Source organism: Lathamus discolor, chromosome 6, assembly GCF_037157495.1.
Source record: "Lathamus discolor isolate bLatDis1 chromosome 6, bLatDis1.hap1, whole genome shotgun sequence".
Classification (NCBI taxonomy): domain Eukaryota; kingdom Metazoa; phylum Chordata; class Aves; order Psittaciformes; family Psittacidae; genus Lathamus; species Lathamus discolor.
Genome location: NC_088889.1, coordinates 18,185,002 through 18,207,675, shown reverse-complemented (window position 1 = coordinate 18,207,675; position 22,674 = coordinate 18,185,002). Strand labels below are relative to the sequence as shown.

Here is a 22,674-nt window from a genome sequence, read left to right as displayed (position 1 = left end):
ACAGGAGAGAGTGACAGAGCAGGATGCAGCCCTACAGAAACAAGCAGCAGACAGCTTCTGAGTAAAGGTGGGTATGCTCAGATAGGGACCACCAGCCCTACTTGGATGCATAAAGAGTCTTCCATGCCTCATCAACATTTTGGCTGTAAGATATCTGCTGCAATACCACCTTAGACTGCTTTTAAATGGTTGAGCTCCAGCTCTTGGAATCTATGCTACAAATGCATATTGAAACTTACAACTGTTTGCCAATGAGCCCCATCCTGACAGCACACAACAGTCATACCTGCTGTGGGCTGAGAAGGGGATATGCAAAATGCAATGCTGATAAATCTCCCCAGGTTTTGTTTGGCTTTTTTTTTAATTTTTTTTTTTATTAGAAGGTTGAACACTCTCAGAGATAATAAACCCTCAGGAAAATTAAAGACCACAGTATTCCTGCAGCACACGGGTTTGCGATTCATCCACAAGAACATTCACCCATTGTCCAGGAGAAGTGGACTCCTGGAGTCCTGGCTTCTCACGTAGAAAAGGATGCACTTGCAAACACTTTCACTCCCTGATTGGAAGAAACAGAACAGTGTCAGCTGCTTCCTGACCTTCACATGAAGAGGAAGTGTTCTGCATTTGACATGCAGTTGCTTCTTGCATTCAGGAAGCACAGTGCACACTAACTGGCAAAAGAGTCTAGGAGTCTGAATGCTGAATTCAATTTTTAAGCAAGCTAGAGACTTTCCCATGTAATCCATTTAAAGGTATTTTTTTGAGTTAGGAAATGTCTGGCACATAAGGCACTGTTACTGCTCGTGCATGTCATTCTAGCAAGCTTGGCAGGAGCAACACTGAATAACAGGCAGACTATTGTCCTGTGGGAATTGCTGACTGTTCTTGTCACCCCATTCCCATGATCTTTCATTTGGAGAGATCTGCTGTCTTCTGTCACTATGTGTGCAAGGACAGAGCTCGCTCCTGACTTTTTCCTAGCCCTTTTCCACCCATGTGTAACAGAGGGACATTAGCTTAGACAGCAGTTTGATCCCTGATGCCTTCAGAGACAGAAAGGCAACAGCAAGACAAAGGCTGAATGTTAGGTATTTTTCATATAGCATGATTACTAAACCACAAATTAAAATGAAAAGCAAAGAATAAAAGGAGAACTTTCTGATGTGTGGTGTGTATGTACATTTTGAAAACCCCAAGAAAATAATAACACTGAGTATCTGCTCTTACATAGAGCTCTGCTTCAAGTCTTTTGTTTCCTGCTTTGCACAGCACCAGGCACACCAGCACACCTCCACCATCACTTCCCTATTTTCATTCCAGACACCAAATTGCTCTACTGGGTGTATATGTGGGGCTCCTGTTTTTAGATTCTGTTTGGTTGCAGGTTGTTTTGTGAAATCCACAAGGGAAGGGGTTTGCATTTTTGTTTGTGTGTGTAACAAAGACACAGAAACAGGGAGGCTTCACATGAAGGCATTTTCTACAGTCACTGTAACCGAGATACAGAGAAGACAGATGGAGTGCAGTGTAAGGAAGGATTTTCTCCTTCAGTCCCACAGAATAAAAGCCAAAGGAGAAGAGAATAAAGATGAAGCACTCGTGCAGCTCCTGACCTTCGCAGAAAGGTCCAGACTGTCAAAAGCCTCCAGGATACCCAGGCCTGGATATCATCCATCTGTACGTTATGGATGCAGCACTGCATTGCTTTCAATTCCTTGTAGTACAAGTGCCAGGTCTCTGAGCAGTGAGCAGTACTGGCTCAGGTGGACTTGAGCCTTCCTTCGAGGCAGAGCACCTGAGTTTGCCCCATGCCCTCTTGCTGCCTGCATTGCAGCCTGAGCTGCTTTGCTGTTACCTTGATTCCCCATCCTTAGCCACAGTCCTTTACAGACCTCCATGCAACTGGGGTGACTGGGTGAGACTTAAAGAAAATAGAAATAATGTTTCTTTGAGTTCTTATATGAAAAATGATACAGATGCTCAATGGATTATTATTTTCACGCTTTCCTTCCATGCTGTGATTTTGCTCTAGACAAAAGTTCTTTTGCCCACTGAATAGGCACCAGGCACACACTCTTCTATATGCTTGCTGTCACATCCTGTGCACTTTTGGAAAGACAAAGTCAGTGGAAGAAAGTCACCCTTTGTTTTCTCTTCTTGCTAGAATATGAAATCCTACTTCCAAGAGATCCTTGCTTAACTTGGGAGTTTGTGTTTTAATTCAAGAGGATCCTGTCAAGCTCTGTCAATGCTTCCTGATGGGAGCAGACTGTGAACTGAGGACTGATCATTTATAAATCGTACAAGGCTTCATATCTCTGTCACAGTCCAGAACAAACTGAACCAACAGCTGGGGCAGCTGAAAGCATGCACTGGACCCAGATCTTAAATCTCAGACTATAGCTAAGGAAGAAATTTTTTATGTTGAGAGTGGTGAAACACTGGAACAGGTTTCCCAGACAGGTGGTAGATGCCTCAGCCCTGGAGATATTCAAGGTCAGGTTGGACAAGGCTTTGAGCAACTTCATCCAGTTGAAGATGTCCCTGCTCTTAGCAGGAAGGTTGAACTAGACGACATTTGAATCTCTCTTCCAACCCAAAGTATTCCATGACTCAGATCTGGGCCAGGTACACTTCTGGTTTGAGCAGAGTTTGGCTTTATGGTCTAAATCTGATCTGGTATTAAGCCAGGGACCTGCACAGTACAGTTAAAAGCCCTAACTGAGCCCGGATTAGAACTGAATTTCCCTGAATCATCACCACAGAAAGAAGACCTGGTAAGGTAAAGGAATTCCTTCAGGTAAAGGAATGTAAATCTAAAACTCTGTTTTTATCTATTAAAGGAAAAAATAATAAAGAAAACAGGAAAGTAATTCCAAAGACAGCTATGGGTTTACCTTACTCATACCTGGCTCTGAAGCCTACCAGTAAATGTCCCTATAAGCAAACATTACAGGAGACACAAGGCATTCCTGTGATACTAGCTCCCAATGCCAAGGCACTGAGGAAAGAATTAAAATTTTTCTGAAGACGGAAAGACATTTCAGGGAAGGCAAGGACATGCTTGAAGGTACAAGAGGGGGACATGTTTAAAAAGTAATAACATGCTGTACAGATGAGCTGTAATTGTCACACTCACAGCTCTGGGATCCCATGTCAAAGATGAATTTCTTTGGCTGTCAGCAGCTTCGTTAGCCAAAAGAGGACATTCAGATGGACCCAAACCTATTTACTTTTCAGAGCTGGCTCTGCCTGCTTCATATTGCAGGGCCCCACATTGGTTGTTCAATGATGCTGATAACTCCTGTGGGAGCTTACATCCTGCTAAGTAGTACACTGTTTAATTGAACTGACCTTTCCTGATGGTGCCCCTTGTATTAAAAGCTGCTTTACTCCCCAGTGAAAATGGTTTGATAATCATAATATTTTACTCAGTGAACAGTTGTTTAAGAGAAGAAAATAATCAGCTAAATTGGTAGGCTTGCCTCTAGAGGGGTCCAGCACTAAAATGACAAAAGGTGATGCAGATCAAGATAGCTGGCACAGCTGTCAATCAAGACAGAACTCGGAGCAGGGGCTGTGCTGCTTGAAGAATGAGGGGCACCAGCAAACCAGCTGGCTGGGAGAGGCAAGCACAGGCCAACCCAGCACAGCATGCTGTGCTTGGAGCTGAGATGAGGTGGCACAACTTGAGTGGGACACAGGGTGGGCAAGGGCATGTGCAGGAGATGCAGCCAGACAAGGAGGCTCTCTGCTAGTGGAGTGGTGCAGGACTGCAGGGTGCAGCAGCAGCAATGGTGGCTAAGTATCTTAAACTGAGATGGGGAAATTGCAAAACACTTGCTTCTGTAATACAGGAATCAATTTCCCTCCAGAGTGGCCTTGGGATGAAGAGATCTTAAGCGAGAGGCGTGGTCTGTTGGAAGCCCCCTTCTCTCCTTGTTTTATTCCAGGCCAGTTGCCATACCAGATGGTCATCCATCATCTGGAAGAGCTCCTTGAGGCTAGGAGCCAAAGTTGTACAAAGCAGCATATCGATGTAGACTGTTAAGCACCTGATAACAGACAATCCTTTGTAGACTGTGTTCTGCTACACTTTCCCCTTCCCAAGCACAGCAGTGTGTTCATTTCCAGCACTTTTTATACAGAACTGGCATTTTGCAGGTCTCCCAGGTCAGCTTCACCTTCTCCTATTTTTCCAATGCAGGAGCAGCAATTTCATTTTCTTAGTTCAGCCAATCCTTTTCTTTCCTCTTAGTCTTAGTGCCTCAGAGCTGCAGGCATTCAAAGAATGTTCTGCTCAGTAAACTAATTTTTTTCTTGTTCTTTATTCACAAGGACGTTTCAGTTGTTTTCCTCTTTGTGCTAAAGCTACACAGGGCAGGACAACACTTACATTTTCCTTCCAACAGTGGGGTGTTTTGACTGGTTATGTCTGGTTGAGTTCCTAGGAATGTGGGATGTGTGGGAGCTCCAATGGGCTCCTGATGCCAGGGTGCCAAGATAAGGCAGCTGGGCTGTGACCTGCTGCAGATTCATGGACAACAGAGCCCCCAGTGTGGCAGGACTGACCTGGGGGAGACACCAGGACAATACCTGGGAGACACAGAGAGCACTAGGGGGACCTACATTGGCTCTGTGAAGTGGAGGTACAAACAAAAACATCCCCTCTCCAGGAGAAGCCAGTAAAAGCCAACGTTGCTCCAAATTCACAAGGGCACTAGGCCTTTCAGCAGCATCCTGTTTCTCCCTGGTTTTGTTAGAAAGCCTTCTTAGCTATCTGGTCAAGCAGTCAGAGACAGCTTGCTTGCCCTTTGGAGAGCGACTAGAGCTCTCTTGTGTCCACTGCACAAGAAGGTAACTGGGTTCACCTTTCACATTCCTATCCTCTCTTGGCACAGTTCCTCTCTTGGCACAGTTTCAGTCTCCAAAAGGACCATAGCTGGCCCTGAAGATATACCTTTGCCTCATACTTGAACTGAGGACATCCATCAGCATAAAAATCCTTCAAAAATAAAATTAACCCAAGAAGCTAAAATTGCAGTCTAACTGCGAGAGCTCCAGCTTGATTTCATCAACTCCCCTTTGAATAGCAATTACACTGTGAACTGCTCAGTTCAAGCCTAAATCCTGTGTCTTCTTCTGATTAAATACTCATTGTCTAAATCTCCATCTTATTCTCAGTACTTCGATTTATCAATTTAATCAATTCCCCCACTATTCACCTATCTGCTTTAGCCTGCATTTTGCCACCATCGTTTTTTTTAGGTGATGCAAATTTGCAAAAGTTCATGTTCAGTATAATTGCAAAGCAAAAACTACATCTTAGCCAGAATGTCTTCATACTCCTGTGTTTCTCAGCTTTAAAAAGAACATTTAAGTTGCCTGATGTTCACGGGGGATTACCTTGAAACTCTGCACACGTTCCTTCTATGCTGGCCCAAAGGAGCAAGATGCGTTCAGGAAAGGATAGTATTTGATGCTGGCTTGAAAAATTCATTGTTTAACCTTGTATAAGTGGTCCACAACATCTCCCCAGACACTGAAATATTTTGTTAGTGGAGTATTTTGAAGAACTGCCTTTGAACACCAATTTAAAGACAATATAAGAACAGTGATTTTTTTCATTTGTTGTTGGTTTTACTACATGCTTTTGATAAAAATGATTACAAGGACAGTAACTTTTAATTGTGTCCTGGGTAATATTTGCCAAATGAGCCCTTCTTCCAGCTTGCTGCGCCTTGCAGACTTGTAAATTTTGGAACGTTTGTTCCCAGAGGAGCATTAGCCTGTTATAATGGACAGATTCAAAGAAAATATCATTTACTCAGCTTGAACAGATATCCTCAAAGTCACTTCAAACTGTGCGTCTCTTTTTTCTTACAAGTGAGCAGTGACAATGTGATACTGGAATATCACAGTAAAACTGAAAGGTTTATTAGCAGCAATTCCATAAAATCAAACCCAAACCTGTGCATCTTCATATGTATATCTCCCTGGGTCTTTGACATTTTGGCTTGTTTTCTCATAGCTGTGGGAATCCAGGTTGATAGCACTTTGAGCCCCAGGAGCTAGAAACTCTTGCCAGATTTCTTCCACTCTGGTGGCTACATCCTGCAGAGGTTGTTTCTTGAGATCCTGGACAGCCAACCAAAACCTGTACTAGGCAAAAATTAAAACAGGGGAAAAGAGAAAAAGAGAGAAATCTATATAAGACTTTGTGGATATGCCTGGGCAGAGTCCTCAGACATAGATATAGAGCCTAACCCCACATCTAGCTAAATTCACACATGGCTCGCCACTTAGCATGATTTCAGGGCGAGGTGTAATATACTTTACACCAAACCTTTACACTCTGGCTAAGATCAGAACAGTGACACACAGAGAAGCGATACATTCATATTCAAATCACCCTGCAGAGGTGTGACATTGGATATGCAAACAGGAAACCTCCAGAATCATGCAGTCTTTTTGACTTGTAAACTGACGAGCATTCAGATGGATGCTGTGGGAAGAGATGAATCTTGTCATGGCCATACTCCAGTTCTAGAGGGATATTTTCATGGCTGGACCACACTTACAGACTAAAATAACATCATAAACATTGAGAAGATACTATCTTTGATGGCTAAGGGCATAACTTAAATCTCAGTCTGTGCAATCAAAGGACACAGAATATTTTTGCAAGACATGCATTGATTGTCTTTTACCCTAGGGAAAAAAAAAGCGTATTTTGTTGGTGGTGCTGGTATTATTTATTGCTGACAGAAATATGCTCTTTCAGCTTATCAGTTCAGAAGATGCATACCCCCCAATAGCCATTTGTTTTGGTCAGCTCTACCTTCTAGCAAGAAGATATGCCCCAAGGCCTATGCCTGGGTGCCCAGGTCCTGCAATATGGCTGAATGGGTAAAATAGTGCTCTGTGGGGACTGCTGAGGGCTACAAGGCAAATAGGTACAGAAGGTACTTTTGCAGCCACCTGCAATAACCAGCTCTTTCCTACCCCAAGGCAAAGGAGTCCATTGCCCAGGGATGACAAGAAGGGCAGAACTGTGCAGTGGGGACAGGGTTTGTCTGGGTCACTGCTTGCTCAGGGCATCTGCAAGAGCTGCACAACTTAAACAGTCCTGCTCCCCTGTTTGTCACTATGGGAGACTACTAAATGAACCAGCTGAACTTTAACTAAAAAGTCTGATTTCCCACCCCTCATGGCTTAATGGTGGCAACACGCTGGCATGCAGGCGAATGTCCCTCCATGGCGCAAGGAGGAAGATAAAGTCTGTCGCAAACCAAAATCCCATTGACAGTGAGGGTGGGTGAAGAAGCCAGCAGCCCAGTGACTCCTGTGCTGTTTCTGACTCTTGTTTCCTTACTTTTACCTAACCACTGCAGAAACACTGGGGTTATTGTAATCAAATGAGGCCCCTAACCCATTTAGCTTGGTCCCCTACCTGGAATAGAGGAAAACAGCCAATCTGGGAGGAAAAAACATCCTCACTGGATGCAAGGCCAGGCTCAATCCTCCTTGCCTGTCCCCTGCTCCTCCCCTACCAGGCCTAATGCCACAGCCCTGACTCACCCAAGCCACTTGATCATATTCCTTCATATGGCTTACCCTGCTCCATGGTAGGCTGTCAGTAAAATGGAGTGGGGTACGCTCAGACACTACATCAGCACCTGTGAAGTCACATACTGGTGGTGCTCACATGTTAACATTTGGTTTTATAAACTGAAATACAGTATCTGGGGTTGGCAGAGGGTGTGCGCACGGTTGACCCTTTTCCACTTCCATGTTCATTAGGTGCACCTGATGTCCTGCCATATTATTTGAGCCATAACCTCACTTATCACATGCACACAGAGAATAAAGGGTGGTGCACTCAGTGCAACAATCTGATGCCATATGTGGCTTTCTTTACTTGGAAAATATTTTATCTCCCAATTTCAGATGCCATGGGAACATGTGAATGCAGAAAAGGCACAGAGAGAAAAGATGCTAATCATTCCAGAGTAGCTGGGACATTTCAGACAAACACTTGGCTAGAGAGAACATTTTCTGCTGGCTTATCTTCTGCCCCTGGAGCTGGGGAGGCGGGCTGGGAAAGCACACTCATGAGAGAACAGGGTGCGCTGTGAAGTGACAGCTTGCCACAACAGGAGCACCATCCATTTTAATAACCATTTGGCTCAATCTGAAAACCAACCAACCAGACCAACCTGACACTAACAAGAACAAGCTCTTTTTACTGCAAGCGATTGCAAATTCATGCCCAAGGCTGGATGTCCTCTTCAAGGCAAAGGGGAGTTTTGTCTTGGTAAAAATTTCAAAGCTGTTCATTACAGCTGGTATCTGAAAATTGAGGAACATCAAAGAGGAGTACTCAGCCCCGCAGCCTCAACTCCAAGGCAAATTCTTTGCCACAAGGAATCATCCTGAAGCCAGTGCATAAGCAGGGCTTCCCTATCGGATTTGTACAGCTTTTACATGAGAGAAGCAGGTATCTCCTCCCAGGAAAGGAACAGACAGACGATGGCTGTCCTGGAATTTGTGCTCAATTATATTCCCTGAGTCAGATACACAATTTCTGAAGCACGAGCCCAGCCCCATGTTCACAAGGTGTCAGGAGAAGATCCTACATTGCCTCCTCCCTTTCTCTGGGAGGCAGATCTCCAGTGGATTCTTCTGGCACAGGGCAGGGCAGGATGGAGATGTCCTCCTGTGTCCTCTCTGCAGGTGCCCTATAAGAGGAGCAGGACTGGCACAGGGACTGTCTGCACAGAGAGAACAGCAGCATTGATCACAGGTTCTTTGCCCTTTATCAAACAGCATGTAAGCTCTGGAGAAGGTTGATAATACGGTGTCCTAAACTGTTGTCAGAGGAATAAACCATACCAGCCTCATCCAGCTTTTAATTAAGCTGCTGTCACTTGCAGAATGACTCCCATAATGGTGCTTTATCCTATGCAGCCCTTCAAGGCAAAGAGAGCTCCTGGGCCTCAGTGTGCCTGCTCTGCCTCCCCACAAGGCACTGCAGAAACCCCGTCGTGAAAAGGCTGCTGGGGAAGGACAGGAGGCTGCTTCTGAGGCAGGTTGTAAAAGAAGATTTCATTTCAACACGTGATGAAGTGACTGAGGAACAACTGTCAACATAAGGACAGTGTCGTATCCCCATCGTTGAGGAGGACACGATACTCCTGGCTTGTCAGTGAAATCCCCAAGTTACTGAGTTTAGAACCCAAGTGCAGTCGCCTTCTTGCCTCAGCAGCTCCACGCAAGTATCTAGTGCACCTCCCGTCTCACATCTCCAACCATTCACAGTCTTGCTCCCACTACCTTTCACTGGGAGAATAAATACAATTTTAACATCACAGCTGGGAGGGGAAATGAATGAAAGTAATAGGTATAAATCAACACACGGTTCCGACAGGGGAAATAGTTACGTCTGTGTGTTGCTGAACGGCCAGATCCTTGGTACAGGGAGCTGCGCGCTGTCCTCCACTACCACACTGGGGACTGACAGATGGCTGCAGCGAGGCTGCGCGCTCAGGGCACAGTCCTTCACTAGCACTGCATTGTCCGGGCGACCACGGTTTGAGGGCGCGCAAGCTGCGCCCCGGCTGGCCGTACACCCCGCCTCCAAACTCTTAAGCCCCTCTTCCTGCTGCCTTTTAGTTCTCTGGGTCGGGAGATGCCCGTTTGCCCACGAGCGGCGGCCGGCTCGGGCAGACGCGGGCCCCTCACCCCGGCAACGCCAGCCGGGCCCGGCCTGCCCGCACCCGCTCCGCCGCGGAGCAGCGGCGCCGCCTGCTGGCCAGGCGAGGGGGGAGCCCTGCCGCCCTGCTCCGGCGGTGCGCGGCATCCCCACCGTGACCCCCCCAAGATGCCCCCCCAACACCCCCCTCACCGCGCACACGATGACACTCGCACAGGGCCCCGTGCCACCAGCCCGAATGCTCAACGCTCCGCCTGCCCTTTTGGAGGCTTTGGAAGTGGTTGGAAACTTCCTCTGTAAATGGTTTTTATTAAGAAAAGGGCCTGGTGTGGGTTTTGCTTAAGATATGTGCTCTCCTCAAGGCCATAACTTTTCCTTTCCTAATAAAGGCCAAAAAAATATAAAAAATTGGCAACAAGTTGCAGCCATCAGGGATCATGTAAGAAAGAAACCTTTTCTGCAGGTAAAGTCCTTTTCTGGGTAACTCTATTTTCAACATATGTTCACAATAACCCATAAAACTCCATTCGTGCACTGCAAGCTTTGCCATGCATTCCTATGCAGTGTCATGTGTTCTCCATTTAGGTCTATAAACAGGTGTGCAGTCTGCCCCCCCTTTGGTTAAAATTCCCATGTCCCATATTCCCACTTAGTTGTTTCTCTTTCCAGCTGACACTCTTTGAAGTTGGGGGGAAAAAAACACGCAATCAATCCACCAGATAGATGAACATCTCAGCAATCTTGAGATGTCTCAGGAGATTTCCAGGTCATAAAAATGTTCAACAACTCCCTGTTGGCCTTTTTTTCTTTTCTTTTTTTTTTTTTTTTTTTTTTTTTTAAATTGAAGCTTGGCATTTTGTCTGCTCTATTTTGGGTACTTCAAAAACCAACAGAGTCAAAACAAATTGTAGATGAAAGATAGCAACAGAGAGGAGAAGGAAAAGAGTGCAAGAAAAAGAGTTAAAATGAAAACAGAGAGAAAAATACCCAACTAACTGGTTTCCCTGCTCTCACATAAATAATGGACAGGCAGTAAATAAGTAAGTTACGGGGCTCAGCTGAGCCCAGGAGACTAGATGGACATGATCCTGAAAGTTTATTAGAACACAGAAACACAGCTGGAAGGACACCCGGGAGGTCAGCGATCCAGTCTGCTGCTGTCTCCGGCAGTGCCTCACTCAAGGTCCACACTGGGACCGATTTTTCTCAGCCAGGAAGATATGGAAATAGCTCACCACAATCAACCTGTGATCTGGGACTTCCACCACTGAGTCCAGGAGCAGAATTTGGTCCCCTTGCCATAGCAATGAATTACATCAATGTCAAGTCATTCTCAAGCGCATGCTTCATGGAATCTTTTCTAGCACTATCAGGAATTTTTAGGTTTTCCAGCAGTTTCTCAGATCTGCCTTGAAGACACCATGGGTCTCTGGGACTCCTGCCAGTGTTAATGAAGATCCTACTGACACTCCCAAAAGAGAATACATCCCTGCTGCAACAATTCCCAGATCTCTGAATAATTACTGCGAGGAAAGTCCTTAATCGATAACTGCAAATGTGCTACATGCTGTGCTCTCCAAAAGTTCCTTACAGCTTCCCAGGGTTTGGGCAGGATGCATCTCACTTAACTGTAGGTATCTACCATGCAGAAGCTGTAATTTGAATCAGTCTTTTAGAGGCTTATAGGTGGTAGAGAGGGATGGGTGCTTTACAGGATAATTTAGGTGCTTTTAGTTTTGTTTCCACTTAAAGCTGAAAAAAATCCTTCCTGGAGGATTCACTGACTCCTTTTCAGCTTCCCTCCTCGCACTCTAAAAGGACCTTGGATGATACAGAAGAAAGCACATGCTTCCAACTTGCCAACTTAGGAGACACAAACCCCAACTTTGCTCTTGGGTGTAATTTAAATTTTGCCTGCATGTCAAAGCACTCAGCAATTGCTTTCCTTTCTGCCATACACACCTAATGAGAATTCAGGAACTTTCTCCACCACACCTGAACCCCGGAGAGCCACCTTCTGCTCTCCAGCACCACTGCTAATGATCCACGCTGTTCCAGGTTTCTTCATTAATATTTCTGCCTTTACATCCTGTTGCTATTTAAAGCTTTAAGCAGCTTGCTAATACTGATCCAGTATCAGATAATAACGATACCACGTAAGGCAATACCATGATACACTGTAAGAATGATAGCAATGTTCCCATATTATACCACTATCTCCCAAGAAGGATGTGGGATTTAACCTCTAACCCAGCCCACTGACTTACAGCCTCCCTTTGCTACAAGCCATCTCAAACCCGAAGAGAATGTCCGTAGGCAGGAGGAACAGCTCTGCCTGACCAAGGAAGGTACATGCTTGCCTTCTCTTTCTCTATTTGAGTAGGAGCAATGTGGGGGACACATGCCACAAAACCTGTCACAAAACCTGCTGGATTTCATTAGTACAAAACCAGACATATTTCAGAAAACCCATTTGAGGAGTATTTCAATGCAGTATATTAATTTTGTACTTCATCACTACAACTTAATTGCAAATGAGCACCACTGTACATAAGTGCAGTAAACACATACGAGCTCAGTACCTGTTCAGCAATAAAATTTCAAGCTCATTTATGTAATTTAGTAACACTTCCTTGTTCATCTCACAAGTTAACTCTCAGGTTTTTAAAAATAACAAACACAGGTGCATTGATTTTTCACAGTTTTGCTGCTGGCATGCTCCCTGTACTTCTCTCTGGACAGGCAAATCTGATAAACAGGATGGTCAGTTCCAATGTCATTTACAGTCACTTTCTGGGAAATTTCCCTTTTGGAACTCACAATCTAGTGGACTGCACTGAGGTGGGTGATTGTTCACATGCTTGACTAATGTATTTGATTTTTCTAAGCAAAAAAACCCAACAAACCAAAACAAACCACAAACTTAAAAGTCCATACAATCAAGCTTAGTTGGTGTAAACTCAGAACAACATCACACCAGTTCAGTACCAGTAAAGACCAAAATCCAACCGTCAGCATGCTCACTTGCAGCAGGTTTCCTCACCTGGGGAGCAGGCTCCATTTTGCCAGTGAAATTGTGAGCTCTCTGGCCATTCCTGCCAATGATACCTGGGCCTCGGGGAACAGGAGTGCCCCAAAGAATTGGTCCCTGTGCTCATGCATGTGCTGAGAGAGCACCAGAGCACCACAAACAAGCCTCTGCAATGTAATTCAGGCTCTGTAAAACAAATGGGTTTTCATGGATACTGCCACATCTAGGGCAGTCAAATTACATTACTGTCAGATCCTTCTGTGTCTCCAGGACTAAGGAGGGGAAGGAGCAGGTGAGGACTGTTGCAGTTATCTCTGTAGTGCCTCTGACCTGCTGTACCTCAGCTACGGAGCAAGGTAAAGGGTCTCACACACAAGAGTACAAGAGCCCACACTGGCACCCTCACTGGCAGCACAGAGCGGTGGCTGCAGCCTGCCCTGCTGCAAACCACCCTGCTGCTAAACCACCATTTTCCTGCTCCTGCACAAATGGGTGAATGTGGCAGTAATCTGGCTGTTTGTCACATGCAGGTGAGGATCTGAACTGTAACTTCAGCCACCGAGTATCAAACGCTACCTGTTTGTTCAGACTGCCTCTCTGGCTGGTACAAGCCCTCTCCTATTTTCTTTGGACCTTGCAGCCCCAGCCCTGTTCCTGAGAATCCCAGTTTCTCAGAGCTCACTGCAGTGCATTTGCTTCTGTTACTGGACCTGTTGTGGCTTGGTTGTATCTGCATCACCCTCTCCACGGCAAGAGAGCTGCTTTCCCTAAGATGAACTGCTTGTTTAGGGTTGGAATTAGAGTTAGGATTCAAGACAAGGATTATAAAACCTGTGGCTGTATCCTGACTAATTCTAGGGCAAGCAGGGGACTCAGATCCTCACTATGTAGACAGGGCTATGAGTTTAGCTTAGTGCCTCTGGGCGTATCTAGCTACACCTCTCTTTTTCTGTCAGTATGAGAAGATAACTGGTATCAATAACAGGAAATGACTTAATTCATTAGTCCTGGGGTATGTAGGGGTGACAAATGAATCCTAAGATGCTGACTTTAGCACTTAGTTTTGCAGCTGTAGGGACTGAAGAAACAGGCATGCCCTTTGAAGGATTGAAGCACGATGTTGGCATTTCCAGTGTCTTTTTATCAGTTCTCCAAATGGGACTGTATCTTGGAACAATGTGTTAGGGCCAGAGACTGGGTTTAGAACAGTATTACGGATAAGGCCAGGGAGGCTGGACCTTCTAGGAAAGGTTTTGTCTTCATCTAGTGTGAATTCACAAAAAAATTGGCAACTTACTACTGCTGCCTAGTCCTGCTGTAGAGGCAGCAGAATTGTGCACAATAGATTTATAGACTCTCAGTCTGATGTAGGATCGTGTGGGTGTCTGCATAATGTTTCATAATAGAAGTTTTGTCTTCCGAACAACGTAAGAAGCCAGGTACTTGGAATCCCCACACAGGGAGAGTGCTATTAAGGTGAGAATCAAGCTCTCAAATACTTAGGAGGTGCCAGAATTAAAACTAGTTGTTGCAAACCTGATTTAGTGAGTGCCAGTACTGCAACAGGTTTTAGCCACATGATCACCATACTGTTTCCCTTACATGACCTCTGACACAAATGCATATGTAAATCCCATATATTATTAGGGGACTTAATAGCACTATTAATAGCTGTGTCTCACCACATTATTACAATTTTGCAAGCCTTTTGCACATGCTACTTGACAACATTGGCTTTGTTAAACACTGTTCCTGAGACTACTGACACAGTTCTAGTATAGGCACCTATAGCAGTGCTATGGGCCAAACCTTGCCATTCTCAACTTGATTCAAATGAGCATTTTTAGCAGTTCAAGACAGAGAAAGCACTGCATTTCACCTATGCAAGAGGGTAGGATTTGTCCCATTCATTTAGTTCATGTCAAAAAAGAAAACAATAAGATTTTACCTGAGGTTTTCAGAGCTGAATTCTGATTCCAGGAAACGAAGGAACTGGTCTCGTCCTACTGGGTCCTTCAGCACCTCATCCATGGAGAAACCCCATCTTTTCACACGCTGCTGACTGGGTTCTTTGCTGTTTGGAAAGAGAAGGGAAAAGCCAGATGGAATGTGCATTTCTGCCTGCTGTCCAAGCAGCTGCTGCTGTTTCTGTTAAGCAGCAAAGGGAGGAAGATCATCGGATGAGATGGTGGGTTTTTTTCCTCAGGATTTTTCAGAACTACAACTTAGCAGATAACGCACAAAGGAAGCTATAAAGACCAGGACCATTATTAAAGCAACTGTACTATTTGGGTGCTATGTATAAGGCAAATGAGAGAAATAGTGAATGATATGCAGAGTAATTTCTAGTAGTTTACGTGTAAAGAACAGCACACAATACTTGAATAATTATTCATTACACACTTCTCACATATCTCCTCAATGTACCTTGGGATTTCTTGTATGTCAAGGCAGAAATTTGCCAGCAAGGTTCCTCGCACTGCTGGTGAGCTCCAGAGGGTCTCCTTGTGTCCCACACAGTGCTGGCTGGTCACTTGGAATTGGCTCCAGACTTTCAGTTCCACATTTGCATTAAAAAAGCAGTTTCACTAAGAAGCAGTGCAGATAAGGTTTCTAAAAATGATTACTGGTTTGTGGTGTTTTAGTTTTCAGTGCCTCTGATTTTTGGATGCCTAAGTCTTGGAAGACTAAAAAGGCTTCTACCCCCCATGTTAATCAGAGTCTTATTTTGTATCTCAGCTGGGACAATGAGATGCAAGGCACCCAAAATCACTAAATACATTTCTCCTGAATTATTTCTTAATGCATCCCCACTTACATAAGCCATTGTGTGAATTGCCAGACATGTTGCAGAGATGCCTATGGGGAGAGACAATGCCTGGGAATCACAAGGATCCTATGAGACAGTCCACATCAGAGCATAATCTGGACTCACAAAGTGTTTGAAAGCTTCTGGTATGACAGCATCATACTATGAGACAACCATTAAAATACAGCTCAGCTGCTCACGTTTGTGACAGTGGAGCCATTGTTAACAGTACATATCTATTAAACTACACGTCCCGTCATGTGCACAGCGATTCCTAATCCCAGAGCCTTAGGGGACAGTGGCGATCTGTGCTGAAGACCAAATAAGCCAAAGGGGTAAATAAAATGCCTGCTTTGATTTCCTCTTGGTGTAAAGACTAAGCAAAATTGATGGGCATGTCCTCACTCAAAGTGCAGAGCACTCAGGATGGCTCCTTCTGCACTCTCCCCGCAGCCAGCACTGCAGATGCCAGCCTACCTGTTAAGTGAGCCAGCCTGGACATGAGGACATGAAAACCATGAATTTCTGCTGAATCCAGAGATTTGTTGCTGCTCTTCTTGCTGCTGCACAATGCTCAAGCATGAAAAAAACCCTCACCAATGTGCTGTCTAAAATGGAAAGCTTTCCTGGGTGTTTTCTGAATCCAAAGTGCCATGAAGGATGAACTGCAGTGGCACAGGGCTGTCCATACTCAGCAGCCTGTCTTATCATTAGAAGTGATAGGTTCTTTGTTTTCTTAAGCAAAGGCTCTGCTCTCCTAACTGAAGAAATAGCTTAGCAGGCAACACAAGGGGATCTCAGGGATCATTTAATTATTCATCAAGTTGGAACTATATGCAGATGCAGTGAGTTCTCTTACAATAGAGAATAAAATAGAAATACAGAGCTGTTTATTCTTCTGTCTTCCAACAATACAACTTTCTCTTTTTTCATCAGCAGAATAATCACCTTCCTTAACTCTGAAATCATAGCAGAAGCCAAACATTTAAATTCCTATAAAGGCCATGACATCAGGCTAATTATATTCTTCAGGGACATGGACATCTTTTCTGGGATTTCCAGCTACCTCTACAGATGCAGAAATAATGGATGCCTGGACTATTTTGTGGGTCAGGGTTCCTACAGAGACATATTTTGCAGGGACTGTATCTAGTTCTAGCCCTGCTGGGGAGGATGGAGAAAAGGAGAGATACTGACTAAACGGGAAATCCAAGATACTAAAATGATGTGAAGAGGGGCAGAGATTATGAAACTAATGGATTTCTGTGACTACCAGAAAGACAGATGAAAATTTTTCACATCCCAGACCACATGGTTTTTAAACAGGGAAAAACTTGCCCTTTTCCTGGAACACTGTTTTACTATGAATTGGCTTTCTTAGGCTGGTAGCATCTTCAAGTTTACAATATTATTCAAAACCAGACAGGATTAATTTGGCATGCTCTTTTCAAAGAAGAGAACGCCCAGTTCAGATTTGGCACTGAACAGCAGCAGTTAAACGAGAAGCCACTGAATACTTGTAGTAGTTGGCCACAGGATGCGAGTGAGCAGTCACGGTGATACATGGCGATTCTGTTCAAACCTGCTGTGATAGCTGCTAGGCAAAAGGGCAGGCAGGACAATTTTAGCTCCACTACAAGGCTGTGGGAAGCCTGTGGTACCAAGAGATGTATACACTGGGCAGACTTCCCTAGTACCAGCATCTCATGGGCAAAAGATGACCTAAATTGCAGTGCTGTGCTTGCTTTTTTGGAGAAACTTTTTTTGGAGAAACTGGAGTTCCTACAGTCTTTCAATCTCCTTTTCATCTATTAGACACCATAACAGAGACAGGCCAGCTTGTTCACTAACAGGTGAAGCCTCAACTCACTTTGTTAATCTATTATAATTCTGACCTGCCAGGTCTCATACGTTACGTGTGAGCTAAACTCCTCTGGCTCCTGTGTCAGATACAGCTCTGCACAGCAGGAATGGCCACTGCCCTATAACCCATCCCGTAGTTTTCATGGGACCCCAGGACAGGAGCAGGGCTGAAGCACCACAGCAGAAGGAGGACCAGAGAGAAGGATCTCAAGGGTCAAAGGAAATGTGCTGGAACAGATATCTTTTAACAGTGTATTATCTGTGGACTCTTAAGACCCGAGTCTGCATGTCTTAAACAGGCATGAGAATGTCTGTTACCTGACTTACAGCATTTCACACATCAAGTCATATGGTAGTGGAAAGGCTGAATAATTCCCAGAAATGCTAAAGCATAAGCTCCTGTTTAAACTTTAACTATGGGAAACCACACAAACAAAATGGCAAAACAACTCTAAAATTACTCAAAACTACCAATTCTTACCTCATTTCAATGTCCCACAATGCTGCATCATCACTTATCCAGGGATTGGAAGGCTCAGCAGGTGTTATAAAGGGGTCATATTCCACATACTGTTCCGTGTATGCTATTAAACTGACAGGTATAAAAAAAGAAAAAAAAAAAAAAGGAAGAAAAGAATCAAAAAGAATCAGGGCCTGAATGCTCAGTCACACATCAGAGAGGCACAGCTTCGCCTCTCTTCTTTTTATTTGTTTCCTTTTATTTTTGTAGGGATTAGCCAGTTTCTCAGCCACCACAGAAGTCCCATTTCCCAGGGATGATGCAGGCCAGGATTTCTCTGCAAACACCCACCAGCTCACTGCAGGATGTTCCTCAAACGTGCCTCTGATGATATGCCCACAAAAAGCCCCATGAAGCAACAAATGGATTGCTAAGGTAGGATTTCCCCCCAAGAGCTATGGGATGACGATGAAATGCATGTCCTCCTGTTCATTTGCTGGGTGTTGCTATTGCCTCTTGCCTTTTTGGTTTTTGCAGACTTTTGTACCCACTTGACTTTATGTGTTAGGAGCAACACATCTAAATAGGGTCATGGGCTGTAGCTAAGAATATACTTATATCTTCTGGGGTTCACAGACCTGAGCATCAAAGCTTCAGGCTATAGATCATTTTTTTTGTTACGTTGGTATACCATTTAGTCTAATGGCATAATTGTAAAACACTTCAATGGCAGTTTATAATAATTAACTTAGAATGTAGTAAATTATTTGCATGCTGGAAAAACACCTGGCTTTTCTACAGGCTTATTTCATAACGAGTCAGATAAGACATACAGCATCTAATCCTCAGTAGGATGAGATTCAAAGCGCTTCCTGGGAAAAGGGCTGTGTCTGCTTGCATAAGTGATTTCAGAAATTCCACTGGGGTTGGGGCTAGGGGCACTTTTTTACAAAAGAAAGACAGCATATATAAAATAAATCAAAAGAAATTTATCCTAGTCTATACTGGAAATACTCTAAGGCACTTCTTATTTTTTTTTGCCTAGGCCTGCCAAGTAATTAACTAAGTTAATTGAGTCTCATCAAACTGAACAACTAATCTACTTGCACTGTGACTGTCCATGCTAAACTTTACCTCTGATCTTCAGTATCCCAAAAAGGCAGAATGAAAAGACCCGGTAAAACAAAGGGTCACAAAAGGCAGAAAGTTTCCCTGACCTGCTCTACGGTAATTATTTCTTTTTGTTTGTCCTAGCTCGTATCATGAGGCATTAAAATCATACACTTTTGTAACCACAGCAGGTTCCCATTGCCCCTCAGGCCACTGAGGGCTGTCTCATCTCATTTCATTAATTACATTTCATGACCGCCGTGGGTCAAGGGTTGGAGGAGGGAGCAGCGTCCAATTTCAGAGAGCAGCAGCAATCCCTGAGACATCAGTGAGAGAGAGGGTTGCTTAAAAAAAAAAAAAAAACCTAACAAAAAGGATCAATCAGGAGGTATCTGCTGTGAAACCTGAATTACTCCTAATAAAATAATAAGAAAGCATCAGAGGTGCTAGTACAAGTACTAGCAAAAATAAAAGGGGAAAAACTAAATTAAATGAAACAAGGGGGAATTGCTAAGCATACTTTGCTGATTCAGTATAATGACAGCAGCAGAATCATTGTCTCATTGTCTAATGGAGGCTACAGGAGGGGGACTCCTATAGGGAAAAAGTATTTCTGTCAAAATGCAAACCTGGGCTTTTGGGTTTTAAGGTGATGCACTGTAATTCTGTTAGAAGAGGTGGTGGGAAGAGTTCACTAAAGGGGCAGAGCTTGCCTGAAGAAGCCAGCTGTCTCACAATGAGGGGGCCCTGTTCAGCCTTTACAGTAACTTTGAGGATCTGAAAGGATAGCACAGATTTTCATCTAGGGAGCTGAGATTGCTTCTGGTAGAAAAATGCTCCAATGCCCCAATTTTTCCCACCCTTTTCTGTGATGCCACATGTAGTGGAATTGTATTAATGCTGCACAATGCAGTAAGGGAAAAGAGTAGGTAGAATATATTGATCGTTCTGCTCAACAGTTCTCAAACCTTATTGCTAAATCGTAAACCTGAACGTGTGCAGGTGCCAAGTGAGAAAGGATGTGGAAGGAAGGAGAAGAAAGAAGAAAACAGTTTCCAAGGTGCCTAGCGTGGCTGAGGGATGCCTGCTCCCACAGTTGGTACAGATCTACTCTTGGAAGGAAAACAGGAAGGAGGGTAGAAGTAAATCTTTAGGACTGGGCATGGATATTTCATGGGAGCTCGGATAACCTATTGAGAGCCTTTCCATTCCTCTTCTACTGAACAAAGGCTCTACTGTAGAATACCCTGCATTAATAGAAAATGTATGTGATCACTATTACAGTACTTTATACCTTACTCCTACAACATATTAGACAGCAGCTTGTTTCCCCACCACCCCCTGCCTTATTTTCTCCTCGTTACTTTCCTCATCCTGTCTGAAACTGCCTTTGTGCTTCACTGAAAGAAATGGCAGGTGATGCCACTGTCAGGCTTGGCTGTTGAAAGGACCATGCCAAGAAATCATCTCTTGCACCCCTGATCTGCCACACTGTCACTTAAGCTAGTCCCGAAAGCAGGGTCCAGCCTGAAAAGTGACTTGCTAATAATAGCACCTCCTCATGCAGCAGATTTGTTCCTGGCAGTTTCATTCAGCATTTTACATTGGGCTTTCAGGCTGCACAGGTTTTTATTTCAGGCAACTGTTCAACTCAGGTCGTCCATATTCATTCCTTCTCAACTACCCCAACCCCTGCCAAGCCACTGGACCCATCAATCCATCTATTTCTCTCCTGCCTGCTCTGTGATGCTCCACATCCAGGCTGCGCCTCCCACCACGCTCTGCACCAAGACCTGGGACCGTCCAGCAATGCTGCTGCCCAAATGTCATCACATAACCAAACACTTCTTCACAAGATATAAATATCACAGCCATGATTTTCATTGTTTATAATTTCAAATGAAACTTTCAAAACAAAAGAAAATAACGTCTTGATTATTCTACTTTTATCTAGTTTTCTCCTGGTTATCTATAATTTGGGACCAATAAAAAAAAAAAAAGCCTTTTCAAATCAGGAAAATTTTCTGTCCAATTTTATTGAAGACTAATAATTTTTTACGGGTTTTTTTCCAACATTGACATTACATTTATAATATCAGTAGCTTCTATGAACTTGAACAGCAGGTGTGTCACGTGAACAGACTTCGATGATCAGGAATGAATGAGTTTTATTGAGTCCCTCTTATTGAATAAATACCTACATAGTAAAAACATCAAGCAAACCAAATCTGCTTGCTAGTAAATTACCAGCCTGGAAATTATTACTGTCTCAGTATATTAAGGTCATTGTTGGTAAACTCAGTACAAAATTACTTTTTTTGATAAAGCACAAATGTATCTTCTTAATGAAAAAGAACCAGAATACCCAGAACATAAATATGAATGTGCTAACTTCAATGATACAGTATAGTGAATGCAGGATTTCAGGGAGCCTCTGAATATTTTCTATTTAATTGGATAATTTTTTGGTTTAATTATTAGACTTTATGACCCAATAGGAACCTACTTTGCGGCTCTTGCCATTTAATTTGCCTAATTTAGTACACACCTGCTAATTACAGATGTGAACACTGCAATGCACATTTCATAGGGTAATCTCTTTTTAACTTGCTTAAATAAAAAATCCTGTATTATTTCTCTAGGAGGCACCAGCCCTTATCATATCCTTCATGTCCACCATGGTTTTGTTCTAAAAGTGATGTTACTGAAGAGCATGTCAATCCCTGTGCTTGTCTCAGTGATTCCTCTGCAAATGCACATAACTTGGAAGTACCTGAGGAGCTGTTACTTTCAATTAAATCTGAGCTTGCTCTTTACCTGTTCACATTTTCTGACCGGAATTTAATATTCTGCAAGTCAAATTGTGCCTTAATTTGCCTCTATGAGAAATCAGCCTCTTAAAACACTGCTGTGACTAGTCCAGGTACAACTCCAGTACCTCCCATAGGGTTTCATATATGTAAATGGGAGCAGAAACTGGCGCTACAACTCCCGCATGAACATGAACACCACTTTCAACAAGGTGCAAATGCAGCTCCTTCCCCAGATCTGTGCCAGGCTAACAAGAGCTGAGCTCTGAGTGTTCATCCACACAAGAAAAAAGGGAATTTTTAAATTGAAACAGGAATGACTTTTCTGTAAATAAACTCTAGGGTTGTGAAGGAGTGGGAAACGAAAGTACTACAACTGTTCTTCCTTTTGTGAATAATATTTCTTTTGCCTTTACAGTATGACTGTCCACTCTATATTGCTGGAAATGCCAAACTGGACATGAGAAATTAATGGGAAATCATGCAAACAAGACACTCACCTTTCTGCTACTTTGGACATCTTTAAACAATGTCTCTCTATCTGCATGTTCAGAAAAGTTATCTGAGGAGAGAGATGACAAGGACATTAACAATCAAAGAGCTCCAGAACATACATTGATCATATCCCAACACACTATTGATTTTTGTTTCCAAACAGCTCAAAAGCAATTCAGGAGGAAATGGGACCCTTCCCTAGGTATTAGAGGAAGCTTATTAACTGCTTCCAGGAGAAGTCTTCATTTCCTATGGCAGAGCTCCAGGGAAAGCTTCAGATGAAGGCTTTCTTTAGTGCAGAAAACCTAAGACCCTAAGTTAGAATTGAGTCTGACCAGGAATGTCAAAAATAACAGGAAAGACTTCTATAGGTAGGTC

General features: G+C 43.7%; 1 protein-coding gene across 8 annotated transcripts in view; it reads right to left on the bottom strand.

The window, feature by feature from the left end:
- Positions 1 to 22,674, bottom strand: part of RGS6 (regulator of G protein signaling 6) — a 276,150-nt gene that overhangs the window by 34,079 nt on the left and 219,397 nt on the right. For 6 of the 8 annotated variants that reach the window (XM_065683513.1, XM_065683507.1, XM_065683506.1 and 3 more), the window contains 4 exons: positions 22,302 to 22,363; positions 17,903 to 18,013; positions 14,698 to 14,823; positions 5,974 to 6,160 (listed from right to left, as the gene is read on the bottom strand). In XM_065683513.1, the coding sequence (XP_065539585.1) occupies positions 5,974 to 6,160; positions 14,698 to 14,823; positions 17,903 to 18,013; positions 22,302 to 22,363 (486 nt within the window). Of the gene's footprint in view, positions 1 to 480; positions 560 to 5,646; positions 5,793 to 5,973; positions 6,161 to 14,697; positions 14,824 to 17,902; positions 18,014 to 22,301; positions 22,364 to 22,674 lie in introns of those variants that run through there. The other 2 variants (XM_065683510.1, XM_065683508.1) reach the window with 2 other exon arrangements.